Here is a 25,546-nt window from a genome sequence, read left to right on the forward strand (position 1 = left end):
ACCCTAAGGCTGGTGGAGCGAAGTCTACTGCTCAACAGTCCAGCTAGACAGAGCTTTTTGGCTGGAAGTCAGTTTGTTTTGGATCAGATAGTTTTCTTGGCAAGGTATATTTATTTTCTAGAGACAGAAAAGTAAGAAGAGAAAATCATAGTCATTTTTCCCTTGAATGCTGCATTCAGGATGCTTTAGCTTGCTTTCATTGAGCCTAAGCCTTTGAGACTCAAGCTTCCAAGGAACTCTGTAGCTCTAATTCCAAGAAACCATGACCTGATTTCATCTTTTGAAAAATTCTCCTTTAAAACATCTTGACTGCTTTCCCCTTAGAGACCTGAATTTCTATATATTTTTTTAATTTCCTGTATTCTTTTTCCCAGCCACAAATTGGATAATGAGAATTTGTTTAGGAGTGAGGAGAGGCGGTTGAATGGTAGGTAAGTAGAGAAATAGATCGATCCAGCAAGTTGAAGCTGTTTAAAAACTATAGCGTAGCCTCTTTAAGACTATAGATTCCAAACCAGGTAACATTTGCTTAACACCTATCAGATGCCAAAACTTATTTATATCATTTAAAACTTAATAATCCCTAATAACAGGAATGAGAGAAATGAGGTAACATTACTATGGATCCTACAGATATAAAAGGCTAAAATCCAACAACATGAACGCAAAAGAAAAAACAGCTCTGAGAAAATGGGGCATTGCTATCTGCATTTTACAGATGAGGGAACTAGGCTCAGAGAGGTAGTCAGACTCAAAGTCATGGCACTAGAGTATAGCAGAGTCAGGATAGAAATCCTGGTACTTGTGGTGTCCTTTCCAGCGTTCCATGTTGCCCCCAAAGACTGCAGCTCCTTATTTCCGGGAAATGGTTCCTGCTCCCACCTGTCTACCTTTAAGCACCGCTGTGATGTTATCGTGATTATATTCATTGTCTTTGGAATCCACATTTTTTGTTGGGGTTTAAAAAAAAATTTTCCACCAGCTTGCACTTGGACCAACTTGGAAAATAAAAACTTAAATGCTGTTGCTGATGTACAATATAAAAATGTGAAGTTTGTAGCTTTAATTTTTTTTTGTAATGAAAACTAAACACACTGGCTTAAGTGCTGACTTGAAAAGCTATTTTGTAAAGCTTGGATGTAAATAATTGGTTGAGGTCAGCAGTTTGTATATGGGTGAGACATAGCTTCCTCCACTGCCTTTGGTTTGGATTCTAAAATTTGAGATGATTCCTGTGTGTTTTTATGTTAGAACTGTCCTTTCTTCCTTCTTTCCTACCTCTCCCTTCCTCCCTCCCTACACCATGTCACCTTTGTTTTAAATAAATTTGTCTTTTGGACCATGGACTCTTTTTTTTTTTTTTTTTTTTTAAGGAATCCTTTAAAACAAAACAAAACAAGGTCTCACATATTCCTGCATAGTGGTGTGATGTAAGCTTTAGTGACATTGACTGTGCAGAGAGTGTGTGTTCCAGAATCCAAGGATGAGGAGAAGCAGGTGGACTCTTGTTGGGCACATACTTTGTGCCAGGGAGTGAGCTGGTCGACAAGGACATAGAAATGAACCATGAACAGTGTGTGCAGAACTTCTCAGGAGTCGGTCCAACACAAAGCTCACAGCCTCATGAATGCTGTGGATGAAGGAAGAATACAGCTCTCAACACACTTGATGGCATGTGGGTGCTGCCGGAGCCGCCAAGGAAGCTCTCTGGAAGAGGTAACACACCCTGCTACTTGAAGGATAAGGAGTGAAGAGACAAATATGGTTTATGTGTAGAAATGGTTCCGTTCTTAAAAAGGAAGGGCATTCTGATAGATGCTACAACATGGACAGACTTGGAAAACATAATGTTCACTGAAATAAGCCAGTCAGAAAAAAAGCATATGATTTTAATATAAGGTTTGTACAGTAGGCAGATTAATAGAAACAGGAAGCAGAATGATGGTTACTGAAGGATGGGAGGAATGAGGCGCTAGTGTTTAGTTTTAAAGATGACAGTATAGAGATGGGGTGATGATGATACAGCAAAGTACCTACTACTGCTACTGAACTGTAGACTAAAAATGGTAGGTTAGGTATGCAAACCCTATTTGCATAAAATTCAAAATGACAGGAACATAGCGTATGGTGGGCAGAGTGCGTAAAGCTTCCCTTTGTTGGATGTGGAGCAATGCAGCAGAGGGGAGGAGCATGAGGAAGGTCCATAGGCATTCTTCTTTATCTGGGTGCTCAGTACATGAGGGTGCTCAGGATGAGAAAATACTCCATGAGCTGTGCATTTTATACTGGAATAAACAAAACTCTCACAGCTTGGTGCTGAGTCTGCACGTCTCCCGGCCACGGGAACCTCTTCATCCTATGTCAGTTCTGTGCTGGCTGCTGCACTCATTTTTCGGCAATGTCAAGTCCACTCTTTTACCCAAGCTTCTGGACTCTGGTGTTTAGTCAGCGGTGGCATCAAGTAGGTGAGTCTAATTTGTAATATGTAGATAAAAATTGCAATCTGTGGAGAAACAATTTCCTAACGTTCTCTCTTCACTTGTCTGACATCTGTGGAGGAAATTGAGGCCTTTGGCAGAGGCTGCTGAGGCTCCTACCAGTGTGGTGGTGGTTTTGAGTGTTTACTGTGTTATCGTGTCCACATATCTTGCTTGAACTTGACATTAACACTCCACAAGAGATGTGTGCTGAAGCTGAGGCTCAGAGAGGACAAGAAACCCAAGCAAGATCACAGAACGGAGGCTCAGGTCCAAGTCCATCTGGTCTCATACCACGTGGCATCCCTCATGTCCTCCCGTCACATTCAGATGTTTTTAAATAACGGCCTGAGAATGAAGCCAGCCCAGTAATGCAGAACAGAGAGAAGCGGGGGAGGGAGGCGATGACCTCAGGTGAACCTCTGGATCCACCTTGAGTGAAGTCAGGTCTATCATTTGGCATTACTTTGAGAGATCTTGCCCAGTCTGGGTGGATAGGAGAAGATGGGAAGGATTGTGGATACCAGAAACTGGCCCTGAGAAGGCACTTCTTCCAAATGCCAAGTCCAGTTCAAGGTCAGGCAGCTGGTAAGCAACAAAACCAATATCTGAACCCAAGTCTGACTTTCAAGACCAAGGTGTGTGCAGTTCTTCCTCCTCAACAAATTTCCTGTGAGTCTCAACTGATCCTTGTACACAAGGTTACACACCAGTCGAGTCTTGTCCTCTTCCTTTCTAGCCACCAGGATTCTAAGATACTGATCTTTTCCTCTCAAAGAATGTTAGCTTCTCAGCTTTCTAAACTTTTGAGAATTTTTCCACACTCAGGCACAGGGCTAGTTTGGCCCAAACATGAACACTTGTATACAGTTAGTGAGGACTATCACTAAGCACCTAAGAGATGTGTTCAGAGCGGAGGAGAGAAGTAGCCCAGACTGACACATCAAAGCCATTCCCTTCAGTGGGGCCTGTGGAGTTAACTGACGATGGTAGTAATGCAGTATCATCACGACAGAACTATGAATTTAATTTTGTATGAATATAATTTTGTATTAGGAATCCTAGGTTTAATCCCTGATCTGCTTTTTTTGAAGGGAGGGGAAGGAATAGGTGTTAGGGATTTGAACTGAGGGCTTAGAATTGAGGTGAAAAGTTTTCTCAACCAAAAGAGACCCAGGAATAGACTTGACTTCCTATGTAATCTTGAACTCCTCTGGATCTTTGCGTTTGAATCTGCAGTATGTGGCTGTGAAGGGACTGATGCAAAGTCGGATTATCCTTAAATATTCACTATGTGTCACGCATCAGCAAAGTCTCTACCTGAAGGTCACAGCGAAGAAGGAGAAATCATCAGAATTGCTTCACCATTAACATCATATCCCCTAGAACATCCAGATATTCTGAGCTTGCCATGTAACACAGAACCCTAATCACTCCTAAACGTTTCTAGAAATCTCTCCATCTTATAGACTCTGAAACCAAGACTCACAAGACTGCAAAGGACAATTGCAATTGTGTCACCTGCCAAGTTCCTTCTCTCTCTCTCTCTCTCTCTCTCTCTCTCTCTCTCTCTCTCTCTCTCTCTCTCTCTCTCTCTCTCTCTCTCTCTCTCCTCTCCTCTCCTCTCCTCTCCTCTCCTCTCCTCTCTCTCCTCTCTCTCCTCTCTCTCCTCTCTCTCCTCTCTCTCCCTCCTCTCGGCAGAGACTAGAATGCTAACCCAAACTCCAGTGCTTTATCTCACTGGCTGATGTTCTGCCATCTGTCTGCCACCTGAACCACTCTTCCAATTCCATCCAATTCCACTTTTTCTCTTTTGGGAACTGCCAGGCTCACACCAGTAACAAGGTCAATTTGATAGCTGCCAAAATGCCACAATGTCCCTGTCTAGTCACCTCGCTCCATGTGCTCATCTCATGCTCTAGCCTGGTAAACTAGCAGACTGCAGTATGCTATGTCTTGTATTATTTGTTATAGACTTTTAAGGGTGATTGTAGCATCTCTCACAGTCCATTTTTAAGGAAGTAAGGAATGCGTAGTGTGTGTGATAAAGTGTGTGTGTGTTTTTTAAAGGAGAGCTAATAAAGCAAACCCAAATAATAACACAAAAAGAAAAGTGGAGCATTTTTCATTCCTGTGATCATGGTGACTTACTCATGACTTGCAGTAAGTCTGAATTCTCCAAATACCAAAATTGATGATGCAGGTTCTTGGATTCGGTCTTGCCTACACCTTTATGAAGTCCAGCACTGATAGAGTAGGTTCATTAAGAGGAGTGGCTATGTGAGAGCACGCAGGAGAAATCCGAGCTTCTCCAAACACTGGTGTAAATAGTTCAAAACCTTCCCTAGAGAGGAAAGAAAGCTATGACTTCCTGTTTGTCCCACTCCTCAGGGCTACTTAGCTAGGAGCCTGGGACTAATTTGGTTTGGAGAGTTAAAAGTAAGCTGAGCAGGAACCATACAAAATTGTAGAAACTTGTTAATTAATACCTTTGGAAACTTAGGGAATTTTTGTGGAAGTGGATTTCCATGATATTTGACCAAGTAGGGGAAGTGGAATTTTGGACCAGGCTGGTCTTCTTGCAGCAGATGCACTTAGCAGAGATTCTGCCTTCTGTGTGCTAGTTCCAAGAACTGACTGAGCTCTAGCAATTTGATGAGTTGGCTAATGCAAACCTGGACCAAATGTTGCCCCACATAAATTGGAACTTAACCGAGCCCAAATCCCTTGGCATCATGTAGACAGGAAGGGAATAAAAGATTTCTGAAGACAAGATTCTGGATTGGGTTTATTCTGTGCCTTCTCCCCTCAAATACCCTTTACGATGGCCTCCAGTGAACCCAATATGCTTTTCCCTTGGTTTGAAGAAAGTCTAGATCAAGAGTGGCTGATCTAGAAAAGCTGCAAGGTGAAATGGGGGCTCCTAAGTTTAGAGGGAAGGAAGAACTCAGAGGGACAGGAAGCCAGACATTTCATTTTCACAAGTTTGTCATAATATTCAGCAGGCTCTGAAGTGAGGCAAGAGCTCATGGGGTAGTGACCCGTTTTGTACTTCCTGAGGCTTTGTCAATCAGTCCTTCCTTTTTTTTTTTTTTTGCTTGAACTCAGGGTCTGAGCACTGTCCTTGGGCTTTTCTCAAGGTTAGCACTCTGCCACTTGGTCCACTTCACCACTTCCAGCTTTTTCTATGTATGTGGTACCGAGGAATCAAACCTGGGTCTTCGTACATGCTAGGCAAGCACTCTACCACTAGGCTAAACTCCCGGCCCAGTCCTTCCTTTTTTTTGTGTGAACTTCATATACTCTTTTGTGATAGGCCATAGACTTAACACTGGTCTCAAATGCATACCCACATACAAGTCTTTACAACCTGTAAATATTTCCTTACTTGAAACAGGGTCTTTTAGCAAATACGATTAGGAATCTTGAAAGCCGGTCATGTTGGACCATCCAAGTGGGCCTTAAATATAATCACATATGTCTTCATGAGACAGATGTATTTGCAGATTTGACACAGAAGAAAAGATATCAGACACTAGAGATAGGGACTGGAGTGATGGAGCTACATGCCACCGAATGGCACTGCTTAGAAATCTAGAAGAGTCTGAAGGAAATGATCTGGGCATGGCCAACAGCTTGATTGTGGATTTCTTGACTCAAGAACTGTCAAGAATAAATTTCGCTATTTTAAGCCATTTAGTACTGCAGGGGCTTGAATTTGGGGACTTGTGCTATACTTTTTTGCTCCCAACTGGTACTTTACCACTTGATACATACCTTTAGTCTAATATTTTGATGGTTAATTGGTGTTGTCTATCTCAGGAACATTTCTGCCTGAGCTGGCTTTGAATCATGATCCTATAGTTTTAGCCTCCCAAATAGCTAGGATTACAGGTGTGAGACACTAGAAACTGGCCAGGTAATTATTTATGCTAGAAACTGGAAGAGAACATATCTTTAAAATATTTATTTATTTATTTTACAGAAGTTATTATTCAGTGAGTTTCTGTTGCTTGCAGCCTAATAACACTAATTGTAACAATTGTTGATCATTTCCACTGTTTGTTGTAATCTACTTAATGCCAACTAGACTCTTGTCATTTTCTGCAACCATATTTTGTGGGCCAAATCTAAGACCAGACCCAGAAGATGCAGATTTTAGAGCACTTTGCACATCCTCCCTCCTCAACTTCTCAGAACATGCCAGGAAGCCGACTCCATACAAGAGAAATAGGTACACAGGCATGGTTCTTTATTTGCATAATGCATTTCTTTGATACACTGGAATAGGGGAGAATTGAGGCATTTGGGCCAGGATCACACACAACCTTGGGTTGGACACGAGTCAGATGATTCTTCCCTGAGCTGTTCCCACGGCAGCATTAGCATTCCTGCTTTGCAGGAAGTCTACAAGCCATCTGGCTTCTCCATGTGTTAGGTCAAATCAAAGGAGGGGTGCATGAAGCTCTTCAAATACCTCTGATTCCTCATCTAGTGTACAGCTGGACTGGTTAGAAAGAGGTGAATGTGCAGCAGGGCCTGTATAAGGCGGACTCCTGAAAGCTGCTTTGGCTTAGCTCTTGCCCCTGCTCCAATCTGGACACCATGTGTGTGCTGGCAGCCTGCTATGTACTATCCACATGCCATTCCCACCCCGAATCTCCTTTGCTTAGCTGACTGCTCATCCTTACAATGGCAGGTTAAATAATACTTGCTGAGGAAAGCTGTTTCTGATCTTCTTGAGTCATAAACCCTGGCACGCTGTGTGTGCTTACAGATCTCTGTATTTAGTTTAGGCCACCATTAGATAGTTTTGTAATTGTTGGATTAGAGTCTCGATCTACTAGGCCAAGGAGCAACATGAGTATATCGATAACTGATTTGTCCACCATCATTCTCCCTCTCCTTCTTCTTTTCCTCCCTAATTCTATCTCTCCCTGGTCTCTTCTCTCATCTCTCTTCCCCTCTGGTACTGCTGATGAACCCAGAACTTTTTGCTTGCTAAGTGTTCTGCCAACTGAGTGAAAACCCCAGTCCCTTGATTTTTTTGTATTTTTACCCAGGCTAGCCTCCAACTTGTGATCTTTATGCACTCACCTCCTAAATTGCTGAGATTACAGCCATGTACCACCAGACTCAGCCATTATTATCTTTTGAACCTAATGAAGAGTCAATGATTCAGAGACCAGGAGGTTAAATCAAAGAAGTGGGTGAGCATACCATGGTGACATGTGTTTTTGTAGGGACAGAAAGGTACTATGAGAAGCCAGACTGTGTAAAGCACTCCGAAACTTAAACTGTACTAAGTCCAGTCTGTAAACAACATGTGAAACCTCTGAGTGAAGAACTTAGAAGAAGGTTATGGTAAACAAAACAACAAAAACAAAACTTCAAAATCCTAGCAGGGCCAAAGAGACCAAATTAAATAGGCCTCCTTTCTTTTCCATCTTGTTCACACCCTTTTAAAGGAAGGTCTTTGGAGTATGGCCTAGTGGTAGAGTGCTTGCCTAGCATGCATAAAGCACTTCCTTCAATTTCTTGGTACCACATACACAGAAAAAGCCAGAAGTGGTGCTGTTGCTCAAGTGATAGAACTCTAACCTTGAGAAAGCCCAAGGACAGTACTCAGGCCCTGAGGTCAAGCCCCAGGACTTGCGGCAAACACACACACACAACTACTACCCTGCTGCAAGACTGGGGTTCAGCTACATAGTGCTTTCTATTTTGAGGCCCAGTGTGATGGGACAGGAAGAAGCAGGCAGACCATGATGGCGTGGTGATTGATGTTCTAGCCGTGCTGTAGGAAAGGGCCATGGGAACACTCGCTCAGCCAAGGGGCAGAGGATTCAGCAGAATATAAAGATGTACCTCCAGCAAGGAGGACAGGCCCATAGCTTACCGAAGGAACATGTCTCAAGCATTTGCTTGGATGGTTACTCAGGCAGGACTGGAGACGTGTGTAGGGGGCAGAAGGGAATTTGCCAAGTTGGAATGGGGGGCATGCAGGGCAGTCCTGTGCTATGGACATTTCAGAGTGGAGCTGCCTCCACAGCTCTATTTGTCCTTCACCTCCCTCTGGGTCACAGACTGTGACCCTTTGACAGATGGTCTGGGAGCCTGAAGCAGGGGCAAAGGGCTGGCTCACTTCCCACAGCAGGTATAGAGCTGGATCTGCAGCTCAGGCTGTGCCCTATTGGGTTTGCTCTGTCTTAAGTCAGCCTGGGAGGGAGGTGCAGGAGATGATCACTCAGCAAACTCAGAGCAGCCGAAGAGGCAGCAAGGTCTCACCCTTGAAAGCTGACTCCTTCTAGAAGTACTTTGAAAGCCATAGCTGGGGTTCAGGGCTCCCATGTCCAAATCCCCTCTGACAGATGGTTCTCACCCTATAGCTCAATCTCGGGGACCCATACCCCTCCTAAAATCCAAACTTTGTAGAGGATAGAAGCAGAGTGAATGGAATTTATCTTGGCAGACCATAAGCAAGGACTCCAGACCTGACTCCATAACTTCTAGCCATGACATCAGTGGGACTCGTTACTCCTTTCTGAGCTTCAGTTCTGTCATCTGTGAAATGGTTTTCTAGCACAGTCACAGGTGCTACTTAGAGCCATCACCCCCGTCTTCGCCTTGCCCCTGGCTCATGCTTGCTTCCCAGGTGGCTCTGGGCCACTGTGGGCTCACTGTCTTCTGCTGTCCTGGGTCTTTGGAAGAAAGTACACAGTCCCTGGTTCTGATTTCAGGCTGTGCACATGTGGTCATGAGAGGCCCACTTTGTGGGCAAAGAACCTAGGCAGGGAGGGCTCTGCTGGGTTCCAGCTGAGGAAAGGGGATACAGACACTATGGTTTTAATAACTTTGAGACTTTGCAGGTTCGCTGGGGGCCTGGCTCTCCAGATCTGCAGACCGCCCCTCCTGTGAGGTCTCTCGGGATGTCTCTAGAGACGCCTCGGACCCCCCGTCCATGCTGCTCAGGATGTCCTCAAATTCCCGCTGGCCACTGTTGCGCACGGCTGCCTCCAGAGCCTTCTGGCGCCCGTAGAAGTGGGAGAACTTGTTGAAGATGATGGTGATGGGGAGTGCCACCACCAGAATGCCTCCGAGGATGCAGCCCGAGGCTGCCAGCTTGCCAGCCACTGTCACCGGCACCACATCCCCGTAGCCCACCGTGGTCATGCTCACTGTGCCCCACCACCAGCAGGCTGGGATGGTGTCAAAGCCCACGTTCTCCTCCTCCTCTGCTGTGTAGGCCACGCCGGAGAAGACTGACACACCCACGGCCAGGTACAGCAGCAAGATGCCCACCTCACGGTAGCTGTGCTGGAAGACAGTGTAGGAACTGGAGTCAGCTACATGGGCTTACAGGAGAAACTGAGGTCTGGAGAGCATAGCGCTGACCAGGTCCCAAGTCATAGAGTAAGGGCGAGTTAGCACCAAGACCCAAGTACCCTTACTCTAAGGTCTTTTCATAGTAGGGCTAGAGAACTCCCTGATATCGAATTATAGGCCTACTTGCTGTGTTTGCTTGGCCACCCTTGTTTCTTTTAACTCAGAGATCCTGCTGATTTTTCCCCCACTGGCAGAACCAAGAAAATCATAGTTCGTATTTCATAATGCAGTTAGTTTCATGCCCTTTTGACTGGTCTATGACATGTTTGGCAGGTACCAAAAAAAAAAAAGGTACTTTCCTCTCCATCAAGGGAGTTGAGAGGATATGGGTTCCCCAGAGTATATCTACTCTGCCACTGGAGTCAAGATTGAGGACAGTGGTTCTCAAACAGGGTGATTTGGGCTCCCCCCCCCCCGGGGACAATGGCATTATTTAGAGACACTTTTGGTTATCATAGTGGGAAGAAGTATGCCACGGGTGTCTGATGGGTAGAGGTGAAGGGTGTGTTTTAAAACACTATCGTGCCTAGGACAGACCCACAACCAAGAGTTACTAGTGCCAGGCTGAGAAAACTGGAATGTGTGGCAATATCACATAATTCTTGTTTAAAAGTCAGAACCCAACGAATTCACTTCGTACTGCTCAGATTGACTCCATTAAGGTAGATCTGTGGTAGAGCCACAGATACTACCTTTCTGGCAAACTTCTATGTGTCAAGAGATCCATTTCTGGTCTGGGGCCTCACTCTGAGTCTGTAGCAAGAGTCTCATCTGGAGAGCGAATTGCTGTTCTGCTCCTGCCTTGCAGATAAAGCTAGGATCCTCAAGCCATGATTTTCTGTCACAGCATGATTCTCGTGGTAGAGGCAAGGTGGGGTTTTAGAATATAAGGATCTTCCCTACACAGACACTGCAATCGGGGCGTGTGGCTAGAATTCTCTGAAGCTGATCAGTAGCCTCGGATTCTGCCTCGATTGCCTGCAAGTGTCCTTGCTGTCCTGCTGGGAGGACAGGCAAAAGGATTTACTGAGCAAGGATGGAAGCACTTTGAGCACTTTGATCCTCTCCAGGGATCCTTCACAGTTGTATGACGCTTTAGTAAAGGGGGGAAAGTCGGAGTGTTGGACTTGGGCACAGGGAATTTAGTCTCTGGACTAGGCCATTTGTTTACTGAGGAACCTTTGGTAAGTCCTGTCACTCGCTGAAGCCTCAGTTTCCACATCTGCAAAGGGGGCGGGGTGAGGCAATACATACCTTCACAAGCTCTCCCACGCTTTGGGGAAGAACTTGAGGGCCAAGCGTTCATGCCTGAAGTATCCTGACCCTTGCATTTCTTAGAGCACATTTTTGGCACCCCTATCTCTCTGTGTCCCCTCTTCCAGCATTCATCCTGTCCCCTGGCCAAACCTTCTTACAAGTTGTTCACATTGCCTTCCTTCTTCTTTCCCTATCGGGCTAATTTCACCCCCTGGGCAGGGGGCACAAAGATAATGTGTTCATTAAGTTGCAACTAGGCTTAAAAAAAATAAGTCTTCTAAACTCATGATCTTTATCTACAGGAAGAAAATGAATAATAGCATCTTGAGGAAGTTGTCCTAAGGACGAATCAATAATGGATGTGAAATTGGCACAGTAAGTGAAATTGTGCTCAGTAAGTGTTCGCTCCAGGCTGTTCCTAGTTTGCTCTATTAAGGATGACTGCCTGTACCTTTGCATCATGCCAGAAGAAAGGCTCAAGGGGAGAAGCCAATTAACATCTAGGCTTGCGTGTATTTGCTCTATAATTTGAAGTTTGGAAGATATACCAGAAGTGGCCTTTTTGTCCCCGGGCATGGCAGTCTATATTTGTAATGACAAAAGGCAAGAGGACCCACAGTTTGAGGCCAGCCTTGACTATCTATGTAAGGAGTTCAAGGCCAGTCTGGACTATATAGTGAGACTGTCTTCAGGGTGGGGGATGAGTGGGGAGAGCGCCTGGCCCTAGTGGCTCACACCTGTAATCCTAGCTACTCTGGAGGCTACTAAGGATGGAGGTTCCAAGCCAGCTCGGCAGGGAAGTCCCGAGACTCTTAAATAAACTTCAGAAAACACTGGAAGTGCTGCTGTGGCTCAAGTGGTAGAGCGCTAGCCTAGAGCCATAGAAGCTTCTGGACATCGCTCGGGCCAAAGTTCAAACTCCAGGATCAGCGCACACCAAAAAGGGAGGGGGGGTAAGGGATGGAAGTGGGGGAGTGATCTTTGTCTTTTCCTTTGCAAAGAGGAAGTCAAGCAAAGCGATGGCGCCATCTTCTCTTCCAGAAGCAGAGGCACCAAGCCCTTCTTTACGGAGCCCAAAGAATGGCTTCTCAGTGCGCCCACACATGGGAGGCTTGTGCATTCACCAGCTCGCCTGCCAGGGTCTCCCCCGCACTCTCCTCCACCCCAGTGCGCCCCCCGCCCCCGGACATCCTACCTTGAGCGTGGCGCCCAGCGATCGAAGCCCGGTGGAGTGACGAGCCAATTTGAGCACGCGGAAGATGCGCATGAGACGGAAGACCTGCACCACCTTGCCCAGGTCCCCCAGATTCTCGCCGCTGGCGCCGCCCCTCTTGCCCAGCGCCACCCCGGCCAGCAGCGTGAGATAGAAGGGCAGCACGGACACGATGTCGATGAGATTGAGCGGGTGGCAAAAGAAGTTGCGCGTGCTGGGCGCCAGCAGAAGGCGAGACGACACCTCGAAGCTGAACCAGGCGATGCAGAAGTACTCGAGCCGTCGAAGCACCGGGTCGTCGCGCACCTCCTCTGCGCTCCTGCCCGCGGCCACGGCGGCCACGGCGGCCGCAGCCTCCCGGGCCTGGTACTCGGGCAGGCTGTGGATGCACATGGCAGCGATGGAGGCGAGCACCACGCCGATGGAGACGCAGCTGAACAGCTTGCTGGGTAGCGAGTAGCCCGGGTTCTCCATGGTGAGCCACAGGCGGCGGCGCAGGCGGCCGCAGCGCGCCGTGCCATAGCGCGCCAGCTCGCGCTGCACGTCGGAGATCTCATCCGGACACGGGTCCACGCTGCTCGGCGTGTCGCTGTCCTCGTCCCACGCGCGAGGCCGCGCCACGCGTCGCTCCAGGTAGCGCGCCCGGCAGCACGCGGCCAGCGCGTTCTCGCCCAGGCCCCAGTAATCCGCCTCCTGGCCGAAGGCGAACACGCACAGCTCGTCCAGCACGTGCAGGTGGCCAGTGCGGTAGAAATGCAGCAGGCCCAGGAAGAAGCCCGGGTGCCGATCGAAGTAGAACTCGCGTGTCCCCGCGTCGTAGTCGTCACACAGGCGCCGCGCCTGCTCCTCGGACACGGCGGCCTGCAGGCGACCCAAGCGCGTGCCAGGGAAGCGCGCCACGGCGCGTGCGCTCAGCCGCCGCCGCACGCCGCCCACGTTCACGCGCAGCGCTTCGTCTCCTCGCCGCCAGGGGGCGCCGGCGCCCGACCCCGAGGACTCGCTCACCATGGCTCCGGGGAATGCTTTCCACCTGCGATGTTCAGGAGAAGCAGCTGAGAGCCAGGGCTCCGAGCACGTCCCTGGACCGAGCCGCGTCGGCATCACCTGGGACTTGGTCAGACATTCAGGTTTTCCAGCCTGTCCTAGATTTGCCAGATCAGAAACTGGGTGCAGAGAGGCGTGGGGCAGTCAGTCTCCCTCTCTCTTTCCCTCTCTGTTGTCTCTGTCTACCTGTGTAGTGTAATTGTTGTCTTGAAACACACTCTTGCTAAGGTAGCCCAGGCTGACCTCGAACTTGAAGTCTCCTGCCTCAGTTTCCTAAGGGCTGGGATTTCAGGCTTGTCTCCACCGCAGCAACAGTTCGGTGTTTAAAGACAGGGAGGGTGATTCCAATTCTTGGTCAAGTTGAGAGCTACTACAGTTAGATGATGTAAGGCAATCTTTAGATTCCTTCAGATGTGACTTTGAACCTTCTGTGTATATGAGACTCTGAGCCTCTATGAAATGGAGGTTTTAAAAATATCTATTTTAGCCTGGAGTTTGGCCTAGTGGTAGAGTGCTTGCCTAGCATGCATGAAGACCCGGGATCGATTCCTCGGTACCACATACATAGAAAAAAGCCGGAAATGGTGCTGAGGCTCAAGTGGTAGAGCTCTAGCCTTGAGAAAGTCCAAGGATAGTGCTCAAGCCCAGGACTGGCAAAAAAATCTATTTTAACATATATATAAATATGTATTTACTATATAGAAATATATTTATAATACATTTATATATTAAACTATATATATGTATATGTACACACACACCCTTCAAAATGTGGAAACAATGATTATGTGTCCTGTCCTTTTTATTTTTTATTTATTTATTTATTTTTTTGCCAGTCCTGGGCTTGAGCTCAGGGCCTGAGCACTGTCCTTGGACTTTCTCAAGGCTAGAGCTCTACCACTTGAGCCTCAGCACCACTTCCGGCTTTTTTCTATGTATGTGGTACCGAGGAATCGAACCCGGGTCTTCATGCATGCTAGGCAAGCACTTTAACCACTAGGCCAAACTCCCGGCCGTCCTGTCCTTTTTAGACCTGGCTAACATAAAGAATTCATTGAATAACCCACCAGTGCCACTCACTGCCTTTTGGACTCAAGCAAACCTGGGCTTAACTACACCTATGATGCAACTAAGCCATGAATAAGGCATTTTTTTCTCTAGGTCTCTGAGTGCTGCACAATGCAGGCAGTAGCATCCCTCCCCAAGGTGGACTGGGGGTCATGGAAAGTGCTTGGCTCTGGTGGAGAGTCAGGAAACGCTTGGTCACTCCACAGAAAGAGCACCCTGACATCCACTGCTGCAGCCAAGGCCTGATGTCTCGACTGCTGACCTCTATCAACTCATCCACGGCGGGCCAGGGTCCAGCACACACCTGGCATGCAAGCCTGGCTGCCTTTCACTAAAGCCTGGGTGTGTAATCGATGGGTTGGAATCTGATTCTGCTCTTAGCTCCATCTCTTGTGCAACCTCAGGTCAGCTTTGTTCTCTTGTGCAGCCTCTGTTCTAGGCTTTAGCTTGGATGAACTGTGGATAAACTGTTACCATGATGGGGTACAGAGCCCCAGGAGCACAATAGAAGCTCAGTGTGTGTTCATAGTCCCTTAAATAAGGGAATATTAATCCTTCGGGCTTCCCTTTGGTCAAATGTGAGTTCAAATTCTGACAAGTCCAGCTCTTGCCCTTTGAATGGGTCCACTGCCTGCTCTGTACTCACTCTCCGATCTGCAAACCGGAAAGCACCATTCTTGCCATCAGAGGCTGAGGGTGCAGTGCTGCAGTATGTTCGCGGCAGGCTAGTCCTGGGCAGAATCAGTGCACTGTCACCACGAGTGGGATGCATGCACCTCCACGCTGGCCTCTTCCACCTGGATTTGCCCTCAGGATTCAAAAGTTTCCAAGCCATTCCCATCATCCATAGGAATCCTGATCCCTGGCAAATCCTTTTTATCTGCCTAGAACTTACTTTCCTGCTTTAGGAAGCAGAGGAATTAGTTGAACAAACACTACTTGACAAGAAACTGGCTACCAGTAAGAAAGGTTGATGACGTGCTCAAAATCTCCTAGCTGGTTCACGACCCACTTAAGTAGAACCTTGGCTCACTGACTTGGAGCACCTTCTGTCCCTATTTGGTACTTTTCTAAGCCACCCACCCCACAACTGTCCTTTTGTGACTCCTCTACCCATGCATTCACAGGGAGGTTCATTAGTCCCATTTTACAGATGTGCCAGCAGACCCATCAGGGGGTACCTGAACCCCAGAACCCATGGCAGTCCCTGCCACCCACTCTCTCTGTCCCTTACCTTACCAGCACCACGCCTCTCCCCGAAGGAGACTTCAGACTTGGTCGGGCCCCCTTTGAGGCTTCTGTGTTCCCTGCTTGCCTGTCTCCAAAAAGCAGAGGAGGAGAGTCAGCCGCTAGCCCAGTGCAGGCCTCCTCTCATCCCTGCGGCCCGCTGCGTCTCTCTGCGGCCCCCTCCTTCCTTGTTCCTCCGTCCCCCGCGGCTGAGGCCGCATCGATCGCTGCCAGCAGAGGGAGGGAGGCCGTGGGGCGGCCGGAGGCGGTGGCTTCTATTCCTGACTCGGGTGAGAGCTGGGGGTGTTGTCTGGAGACTGAGTCCAACAGCCCAGCCATGTCCACAAACCAGGGGTCCAGATGGATGAGCCACTTAGGAGGGTGGAGACCCCTCTGGACAGAAGTCTCCATCTCTGTCCCAGGAATGACAGCATCAGTATTTTGCTTCATGGAGTGCTTGCCACAGTGACAGGAGACTGAGCTCAGTCATTTCCTGACACAGACTTGGCCAGGGCCAAGGCTCTGTGCTCCGGATTTTTACAGGGGAGACCCAGCCGGTGAGAATCAGGGTGAAAGAGCTGGAGAAGGTGGCTTCAGATCCCAGGGGGCTCCCAGGCTGTGCCTGAGCAGTGCAGCTGGAGCCAGGTGGGTTGTACAGCCTGAGCTCATCTTTGTGCTCTGAGAGTCAGTGCCCCACCTGCCCGTGAGGTCCTGAGTCCCATCTTCCAGGAGAGCTGGGCAGGGGGCAAGCATCTCTGGTCCTCAGGCATTCACTGGAGCGAGGGCTGTTTGCTGAAGACTAGACTCTGACGGACAGGTCTTGCTCTAAACAACCAGCATGTTGAGAACTTACTTGGTCCAAGTACAGGCCGCATCTCATTCAGGCTGCGCACACATCTGTAGAAAGCTATTCTCGGACAAGCTGACACCTAAGAAGTGACAAGGTTAGGATGCACAGTTCCTTGTTTCTCTGTCACATGACTGGGTGGGGAATCTCCTATGCCACGGCTGTGTCACAGATAAAATGTGAGCTACTTATATGTTGTTTGAAATTCTCTCTCTCACTCTCTGTCTCTGTCTCTCTGCCTCACTCATCTCTTTATTGCCTCTCCCCTCTCCTCTCTTGGCCAATTCAATACTTTTCAGAGCTTCTCCACTGTCAAATCAAAATAGCAATTTCCCTACCTTCCTCAGTGCTAGGGGGTGGTTGAATGAAGTGATATTTTAAAGTGGAAGCATTAAAATGTGTATTGCTATAGATGAATGATCGATATTGGCATGAGGCTCCTTACCATGATAAATCAATTCCTTGTCTTGAACCTGCACGCTGTCATTTCTACCCACATCCCATCAGCCAAAGCAGGTTCCTAAGCAAATCCCAAATCTATGGGGGTGGGGAAGCCATGGAGAGGGGGGAATGTGGGGGGAGGAGGCGACTCCAGGCGAAGAACACACAGTGCTCCACAATCTTAGTGTTAGCTCCTGGAGGTTCTGGGTGGGGAATCAGAGACTCAGAAGGATCCAGAGACAGAGCCAAGGACACAGAAGCTCAGTGACTCCCACAAAGTGCTCTCTGTTCTCCATCTCCTCTCTCAGGCATCACCTTGTATCCAAGATGCTGCACTGGTTGCTTTGAGTCTTGTGAAGGGGACTGCAGCAGCCAGGAAATGGAATTCTTTCTGCCTCCCAACCGGAAGGCCAGATGGGTGTAGGACTTCAGTTGGGATTACCCCTTCTCTCCTTAGACCCTGGCTACAGGCGGGAGCCTGGGGGAATTGAAGCCAGTGAAATATAGTCCTGCACTGGGAGAGACCCACTCTAGCCATGCCATCCCAGCTGCTGGAGCACCGTGTCTTCTAATGTAGAACAGTCCCCAAGGATCTTAGCGAGCACTTGGATGTAACGTGATACAACATCAACTCCTGGAGTGAGATTGACTCTCTCTTTGTTCCTGCTTGTGGCAACCAGAGGTTCTCAGTTTAAAGCTCAGACAACTCCTTTTCCTTTGCTAATCTCCCATTTATTAAAGCAGAGACAAGGAATGGGCTGTAGGCTCCATCTTGGCAAGGGGCCCTTATCTAGCTAGAGTTTAGTAATATTATTTAATCTGACATGAATTAATTGAGTGGAACGGAGCCATTCTCATCGAATTTGTTTTCCCAATTACATTCTTTCTGTGCGGCCAGCCAGTGATCTTGCTTATTGCTTCCATAGTAGTGAGGTCAGATTTTCTTTTGAAATGGATTTCACTACCTACAAAAGGGAAATGTGAGGTGAACAGCATTACAGGTGCCATGGAAAACAGCATGCTATTTTACAGGTGCAGCTGAAATTGTGAATGAACTGAGTTGTGGAAAATTCTGCTGGATATACTTTTTTTTTTCTATACTACTCCTGAGGCTTGAATTCAGAGCCTGGGTGCTGTCTCTGAGCCTTTTATTTTATTTATGTGCTTATGTATTATGTATTTATTCTTTTTTGTTTGTTTGTTCAAGGCTGAAAAAAGAAAAGGGCACACCTCCATCTTTTGGATTGTTTGGTAGTTTATTGGAGATAAGAGACTCACAGACTTTCCTTTCCCAGGCTGGCTTTGAACCATGATCCTCAGGTCTCAGCATCTACAATAGCTAGGATTACATGCACGAGCCACTGGTACCGGCTGGACATGCATTTTTAGAGGGTAGATTGCCTGAGTTGGACATTTTAGGGAAAGGAACAGATACATAAAAAGCTGTAAACATGGGTGTTGGTCAGGGTGAGTAGCTCAGTGTGGTGGGGGTTTTGGGGTGCTAGGTTGGTAATGGCAAGTTCCTCTGAGGTCCCGTGATAAACCTTGACTCCCAGGAGGAGAAACAAGAGTTTCTAGGAAGTGACAGCAAGTCACTTATCAGAAGGTTGGTACTACTCCTGGCAGAGTGGGGTTCTTCTGTCATCTCTTCCTGTTAGGACCCTGAACTGGGATGTGGAGCCATGGATCTTAAACCAAAATTAGCCTGAGGAGAGAGAGATAAAAAAGGAAAAGTTAATCCCCCACCCAGGCCCCATCAGCCCAGCTCTGGTGGCTACCAAGGCAGGGCTCCCTGTGTCCTTCAAAAGGGCTCACTGAAGCTCAGAGCTGTCCCAGGCTGTAGTACATAAAGAGGATCAAGGGCCATGTGCCAGTGCTCATGCTTGTACCCTACCTACCAAGGAGGCTCTGAGGATCACAGTTCAAAGGCTAGGCCGGGAGTTTGGCCTAGTGGTAGAGTGCTTGCCTAGCATGCGCAAAGACCCAGGTTCGATTCCTTGGTACCATATACTTAGAAAAAGCTGGTAGTGGTGCTGAGACTCAAGTGGTAGAGCCCTAGCCTTGAGAAAAATTCAAGGACAGTGCTCAGGCCCTGAGCTTAAGCCCAGGACTGGCAAAAAAAAAAAAAAAAAAGTTAGCAAAGGCAGGAAAGTCCATGAGATTCTTATTGCCAATTGAACACCAAAAGGACAGAAATGGAGCTGTGGCTCAAGTGGTAGAGTACCAGCCTTGAGCAAAAGAGTTAAATACCAGCCGGGTACGGAGGCTCAAGCTTACAAGTCTAGCTACTCAGGAGACTGAGATCTGAGGATCACACTTCAAAGCCAGCTGGGTTCTAAAGAATGAGAGACTCTTATCTCCAATTAACCACTAGAAAACCAGAAGTGGGGCTGTGGCTCCAAGGGCAGGGCAATAACTTTGAGCTGAAGAGCTCAGGGACAGCACCCAGGCCCAGAGTTCAAGCCCTATGACCCACAAAAAAAAAAAAAAAGGAAAGAAAGAAAGAAAAAAGTTAAAGGCCAGTGCCAGGGCCTGAGTTTAAGCCCCAGACTGGCACTACACACACACACACACACACACACACACACACACACACACACACACACACGGAGAGAGAGAGGGTCCTCATTTCCTTTTCCCTCCCCCCAAAAGGACCTCTTACACCCCAGTTTCTGATTCCCCAGCTCAAGCCATGGAGGTCTTGGCTCTGGGGAAATAACCTGCTGAACTTGTTGAACTGAAAGAAATGTCAGAGCTGGGGTTGGAAAGGAGGCCCCACCCCTGGATGCCCCAGGAGCCATACCTCTGGTGGGATCTCTGCAGTCTCGGCCACAGGCAGTGGGGCAGCAGCGTTTACTGCGTGAGCAGTTGGAGTCCTGGTTACACAAGTGCTGCGTGGGGCTGAGGCAGAGTAGTTGGTCCCGGGGGCAGTTGCCCCGCTTTACTGCAACAAGAAGCCTGGGTGAGCCCTGCTTATCCCCACTGGCTCTGGAGCTTGAATGGTCAGCCAGGTGGGAGAGGCACTTACCTGAGACCCTAGGAACACACTGGCGAAAACAAGTTCGGTAGCAGCATTTGTACGTGGAGGGACACTGGCTGTCACTCGTGCACTGGTCTGGTACTGACAGTGTACAGGGCCCATCGTCTGGCGGACAGCCTCCCAATTTCTCTGTAAAAAGAACCCATATTTGGGTAGCTGGAAACAGCTCAGTCTCCATCCCCTCATCTCTGCCTGTCCTCTGAGAAGAGATTCAGATGGCATCAATGGGCAGGGGGAAAAAAATGAAGGGATCAACATCTCTGTGGGGCATGCAGTCGTGCCTGAAATGCTCCCTGCCAATCTCCTGGGCTTACCCCATACCATTCTTGCTCACAGGCCCCTGATCTGCTCCCCCAGCCCACAGACCACTCCCACAATGCCCACGGATGACAATCCTGTCCCTCCACCTAATCAGCAGGGCCTTTGTTTTGGATGCATCCCTTTCCCTCATGCGGTGCCCTGTATCTCATGTACCCAGTCCATCCATTTGTCTTCAGGGAATATCACTTCTGCAGACACTCATCTATTCCTGCTCCCACATGAACTATAGGTCCCAAATGATCTGCCTCTCCAAGTATGTGACTATAGCTGTCTGCACCCCTCATTGGCCAGAGCTGAGACCCGTCACCCCTCTCTCCTCGGCTTACCATGGATTCCAGCTTGGCACTGGGTGCATTAGTGACTCAGTGCCACTGGAAAGAAACGATTTTGAAGGGAGACTCACTGTTACAGGGGTGGTACCTGCCAGCCTGGTGCAGCGTCACCAGATGTGGCCACATCTGCCTTGGCACACTGTCACTGTTGCATGTGGCATCGCTTTGGATGTATGTGTCCCCTCTATTAATAGTCTACAGCTGCAGAATGTTCTGTCTTGTACCTAGCTGCTCTTCCTGCTGTGATTTGGGGCTGTTTCCAGGCTTCTCACATGAAGCTGGCAGCCAGTATCTCCCTCCACTTGAAGGGAGAACTCCAGGACTGGAGGGGGAGTGACCAGCCCAGCCGTACACAGTCCTGGGGCTAGAACTCCCAGGCCTGGTTCCCTCTGACCGCCATGACCTCCAGTTCTGATTGCTCTGGGGCTTTAGGGACGAGCCTGGTCTGTGGGCTCTGCTTCAGTCTAGCTGTTCAGGAGCCTCCTGTGGCACTGGATTCAGGTTGAGACACTGCCCTGAGTCCCCTGCTGCCCCTGTCTGGGTGCTGGCTGTACACATAGTAGGTGATCCCTTGCTTGCATAGTGGGTGCTCAGTGTCAGCCACAGTTTGGTTAAGTTGATCTGCTGCCCCCTGCTGGATAAAAGGGTGCTTTACCCCGGGAGGGAGCCCTACTCTGATGAGCCCTTCTTTTTTTTTTTTTTTCTTTTTTTGCCAGTCCTGGGCTTGAGCTCAGGGCCTGAGCACTGTTCTTGGACTTTCTCAAGGCTAGACCTCAGCACCACTTCCGGCTTTTTTGTATATATGTGGTTCCAAGGAATCAAACCCAGGTCTTTGTGCATGCTAGGCAAGCACTTTAACCACTAGGCCAAACTCCCGGCCCTGATGATCCCTTCTTAAAGCGGGTCTAGGGGAGCCTTGACAGACTGTCTGCAGTGTAGGTTTTAGTCCTGAACTCCAGCTCAGGCCTCAAAGAATGGGTCAAACAGAGCCACCTGAGCTCAAAGCCAGGTGAGTGGGAGCTGCTTGTGTGATACAGGGTAGGTCAGGGACAGAGGCAGGGGAGCGTGTAGAGGGAGGGAGAGGGGCTGATAGGGAGAGGGGCTGTTAGAGGGGCTGAGAGTTCAAGTTGGAAGAGCTACTAGCCACAGGGTGGAGAGGGATATAATAGCCTACAGCAGACAGAGGGCTGAGAAGGGGTTTGGGTAGTCACACCAGTTCTGCTCATCCGCCCTCCATATCCACATTCCATGTTCCCTGACGGGCACTCTGGGCACAGCACGGGCACACACATCAATGGCGATTTAACCATGTATGCCATGAATGTGTAGACTCAGGGAGTGAGCACCACACCCAGAGAGTTTAAAGAGACAATCATCTATGCAGAGGTAGACCCATCAACAATCAAACCCACAACACCCTTAGATCCACCCGCACAGTTCATGGTCAGCTGACCTATGACATTGTTGACAGCCAACCTTTTATTTCTACAAGAAGAGCAGCTTGCACACAAGACAGTTTTATATATGTATATGTGAATATATATGTGTGTGTGAACATGCATGTGAATATATGCACACATATCTTCACTCATATACAAGCAGTACCATCCATACATTAAAAGTGGGACACACACAATCAAATATACAAATGTTATATATGCATACTTACACACACGTCCACATACACGCCTAGACATGCATGTATTACATGCAAATGTGGGTAGACAGTACCAAATGCATCACTGTTGTACGTACACAGAGCTACACATACAAGTTTATCCCCAATATTATATCACCATAGAAAACATCTTATTAGGCACTTGCTGTTTACTAAGCTCTTTGCATCAGAAGCGCCCAACATTTGAGTAAGAGACAAGGAGGACGGGGTCTTACAAACAGTGGTGCCTGACATTCCACACACAACAGACTCAGACTTCCTCCCCTCGGGCCTGCCACCTTATGCTGCTGTTGGCTGAGGGCCAGGCCGTTGCCTTGTGGTAAAGATATCAGGGCACAGTGGATTCCAGTGAATCCTAAGAGCCACACTCGGCAGAGAGGTCCTGAGCAGGCCCCGGCTCCTGCAGGCATCAAAACAGCCGAGCAAGGCATGGAGGCATGGCCTCCTGTGGTTGCTTTTCTGTATCATTCACTTGTGCTGCCCTTACTCCTCAGAGTACTTCTTATCATTCCCAAAGGGAAACATGGACCCCATTTCCCAGAGAGGAAGTTAGTGAGGTGAGTTTTTCTGATTGCAAAGATATATACTCAGCTGCCACCTTTGATACTAACTCAGAGTCAGTCTCTAGCCTTGGGTGAGTGATTTCCTCCTCTGAAAAAATGGGAACAAAACAGTGCTGACTCACCCCATGACAGAGAGACTATGTGTGGTGCTGCTGGGTGAATCACAGCCACAAGACTTGACTTGGAACCTGTCAACATAGTTCTTGCACCAGCCTGGATGCTCTGAGCATCCTTCTTCTCATACCAGCTCATGCACCAGGCAGAGACCTGTGCCTCTGAGGAAGGCGTAGTGTAAGCTTCAAGGGGCAGAGAAGACACAGAACTGCTCCGTGGGGCCTTGTGGAGAAAGGGGACTGGCTCTCATAACTGCCCACTCCTCCTTGGGCAGGGACAGGCTGCACAGGTGGATGTAGGTCAGAGCATTCCAGCCCCAGCGGAGGATGGAAAGGGCAGCTCCACGGAGATCAGGAGCCACCTAGCCACTCAAGCATTCACACCTCCCTTGATGCCAACAGGTCAGCCCGAGTCTTGTCAGGGGATGGAGTGGGGGCAGCATTTCAGGGTGGGAGAAGAGAGGCAATGTCAGAGATTCCTTTTAACAGATGCTAGATTCCAAGAGCCACATTTCCGACTCAGTTCCAAGTCCCTTCTATGGATATGGCTCTGGCCAGAGAGAACCAGAGAAGACTCACACCCCATGGTGAGTGCTACAGGACCACAGAGGGGGACATAGGACACAGAGTGGACACTCAGGGGCACAGAGACAACATGTACAGACACCTATGGATGTGGGTGTATGTGTAGAGGGTCACACAGACAGGCACAGAAACACACATGTACACAGAGGCAGGCATGTATATGCCCCTAAACACACTCAGGCACAGGCAAGCATGGAAATACTGGCAGAAAGATTTTTACCAAGAGACACAAGCATATGGACAAGCCAAAAAATTCCACAAATACAAATAAAGCACCAAGCACACACACACACACACACACACACACACACACACACACACACACACACAGCAAACCACCTGGTCCCTGGAGCTATGACACTCACCTCCTTTCTTCTTCCAGCCTGCTACCGCAGGCCATTGGCTCCCTAAAGCCAGGAGAACCATTAGAAAGAAGCAGCTCTGGATCCTCATGTTTCTCTACCAAGACACCTATTAAGATCAGGGCCCAGAGGCCCCCAAATGCATACCAGTAGCCCCAGAGAGACTACAGGGGTTGAGTCAGGGGAGGAGGAGCAGGGGTGTAGCTAAGGACACCTGTCTCCTTTGTCATGACCCCACCCCCTGCCCAAGAGCCTCTGTGGAGTATGTATGCAACAACTGGAGGCAGGTCTTTCGTGCTTGGGCCTCGGATCCAGTTTTGCCTGTCTTAGTGACTGGGCTCTGATATTGGGCAAGTCTTTTTGTTCTTTGGACCTAAGTGTTCCTCATCTGTCTTTTCTTTCTTTTTGCTTAAAAATTTTAGACTGGGGCCGGGAGTTTGGCCTAGTGGTAGAGAGCTTGCCTAGCATGCTTGAAGCCCTGGGTTTGATGCCCCGAAACCACATACACAGAAAAAGACGAAAGTGGTGCTGTGGCTCAAGTGGTTGGATAGCTGGCAAAAAGTGCCCAAGGACAGTGCCTAGGCCCTGACTTCAAGCTCCAGGACTGACTGGCAAAACAATACAAACACACACAACAACAACAACAACAACAACAACAACAAAACAATTATGTTTTATGGCAGGGGATGTAGCTCTTTGATAGAGTGCCACAAAAAAAAAAAAAAAATCGGCCAGGAGTTTGGCCTAGTGGTAGAGTGCTTGCCTAGCATGCATGAAGACCCAGGTTCAATTCCTCAGTACCACATACATAGAAAAAAAAAAGCTGGAAATGGTGCTGTGGCTCAAGTGGTAGAGCCCTAGCCTTGAGAAAGCCCAAGGACAGTGCCCAGGACCTGAGTTCAAGGCCCAGGACTGGCAAAAGAAAAAAAAAGGGGAAAGAAAAAGCTGGGCGAGTTAGCTCACGCCTATAATCCTAGCTACTCAGGAGGCTGAGATCTGAGGATCAAGGTTCAAAGCCAGCCTGGGCACAGAAGGACTGAGGCTCTTAGCTCCGTTTAACCTCTAGAAAACGGGAAGTGAGGCTTGGCTTAAGGGTAACATGGTAGCCTTGAGGTGAAGAGCTCAGGGACAGCACCCAGGCCCAGTTCAAGACCCATGACCCACCAAAAAAAAAAAAATCTGGAAGTGGAGCTGTGGCTTAAGTGGTAGAGCACTAGCCTTAGGCACAAAACCTCAAGGGCAGTGCCCAGGCTCCTGAATTCAAGCCCCGGGACACACACACACACACAGGAGGTAGCTGCATTGACTGTAGCTATCTGGAATTTCTAGAATGTGCCAGGGGTTAGAATTGTGCCCAGAGGTTGAAGATCTTTAATAAGAGGTTGTTGGACTCTTGTTTCATGGACAGTTTTCTAAATATCTAATTATTTTTTTATTTATCTTCTTTGATCATATACTTTCTGCTCTTTCTCAATATTCAATAGACTGTTTTTATTGTTTTGTAAATGAATCAGCCTTGCTTCCAAGTTAAGCCCCAACTTTTCTGCTTTCTTCACAACACCAATTCAGAGTCCCTAGACCTGTGTTTTCAA

At 48.4% G+C, this 25,546-nt stretch overlaps 2 protein-coding genes across 2 annotated transcripts; both read right to left on the minus strand.

The window, feature by feature from the left end:
* Positions 1-9,323: 9,323 nt before the first annotated feature.
* Kcns1 (potassium voltage-gated channel modifier subfamily S member 1) lies at positions 9,324-13,341 on the minus strand. The gene is made up of 2 exons (XM_090352863.1): positions 12,316-13,341; positions 9,324-9,794 (listed from the first exon to the last, which is right to left on the minus strand). Exons 1-2 carry the CDS (start codon positions 13,339-13,341, stop codon positions 9,324-9,326), a joined length of 1,497 nt encoding a protein of 498 aa, XP_090208989.1.
* Positions 13,342-16,236: 2,895 nt separating this feature from the next.
* Wfdc5 (WAP four-disulfide core domain 5) lies at positions 16,237-24,045 on the minus strand. Its single transcript, XM_090352717.1, has 6 exons — positions 23,958-24,045; positions 19,989-20,129; positions 19,740-19,904; positions 17,840-17,925; positions 16,526-16,601; positions 16,237-16,406 (listed from the first exon to the last, which is right to left on the minus strand). Exons 1-6 carry the CDS (start codon positions 24,043-24,045, stop codon positions 16,237-16,239), a joined length of 726 nt encoding a protein of 241 aa, XP_090208843.1.
* Between the last annotated feature and the right edge of the window lie 1,501 nt (positions 24,046-25,546).

The sequence above is a fragment of the Megascapheus bottae genome, chromosome 18 (genome assembly GCF_031878675.1).
Source record: "Megascapheus bottae isolate mThoBot1 chromosome 18, mThoBot2.hap1, whole genome shotgun sequence".
Taxonomy (NCBI): Eukaryota; Metazoa; Chordata; class Mammalia; order Rodentia; family Geomyidae; genus Megascapheus; species Megascapheus bottae.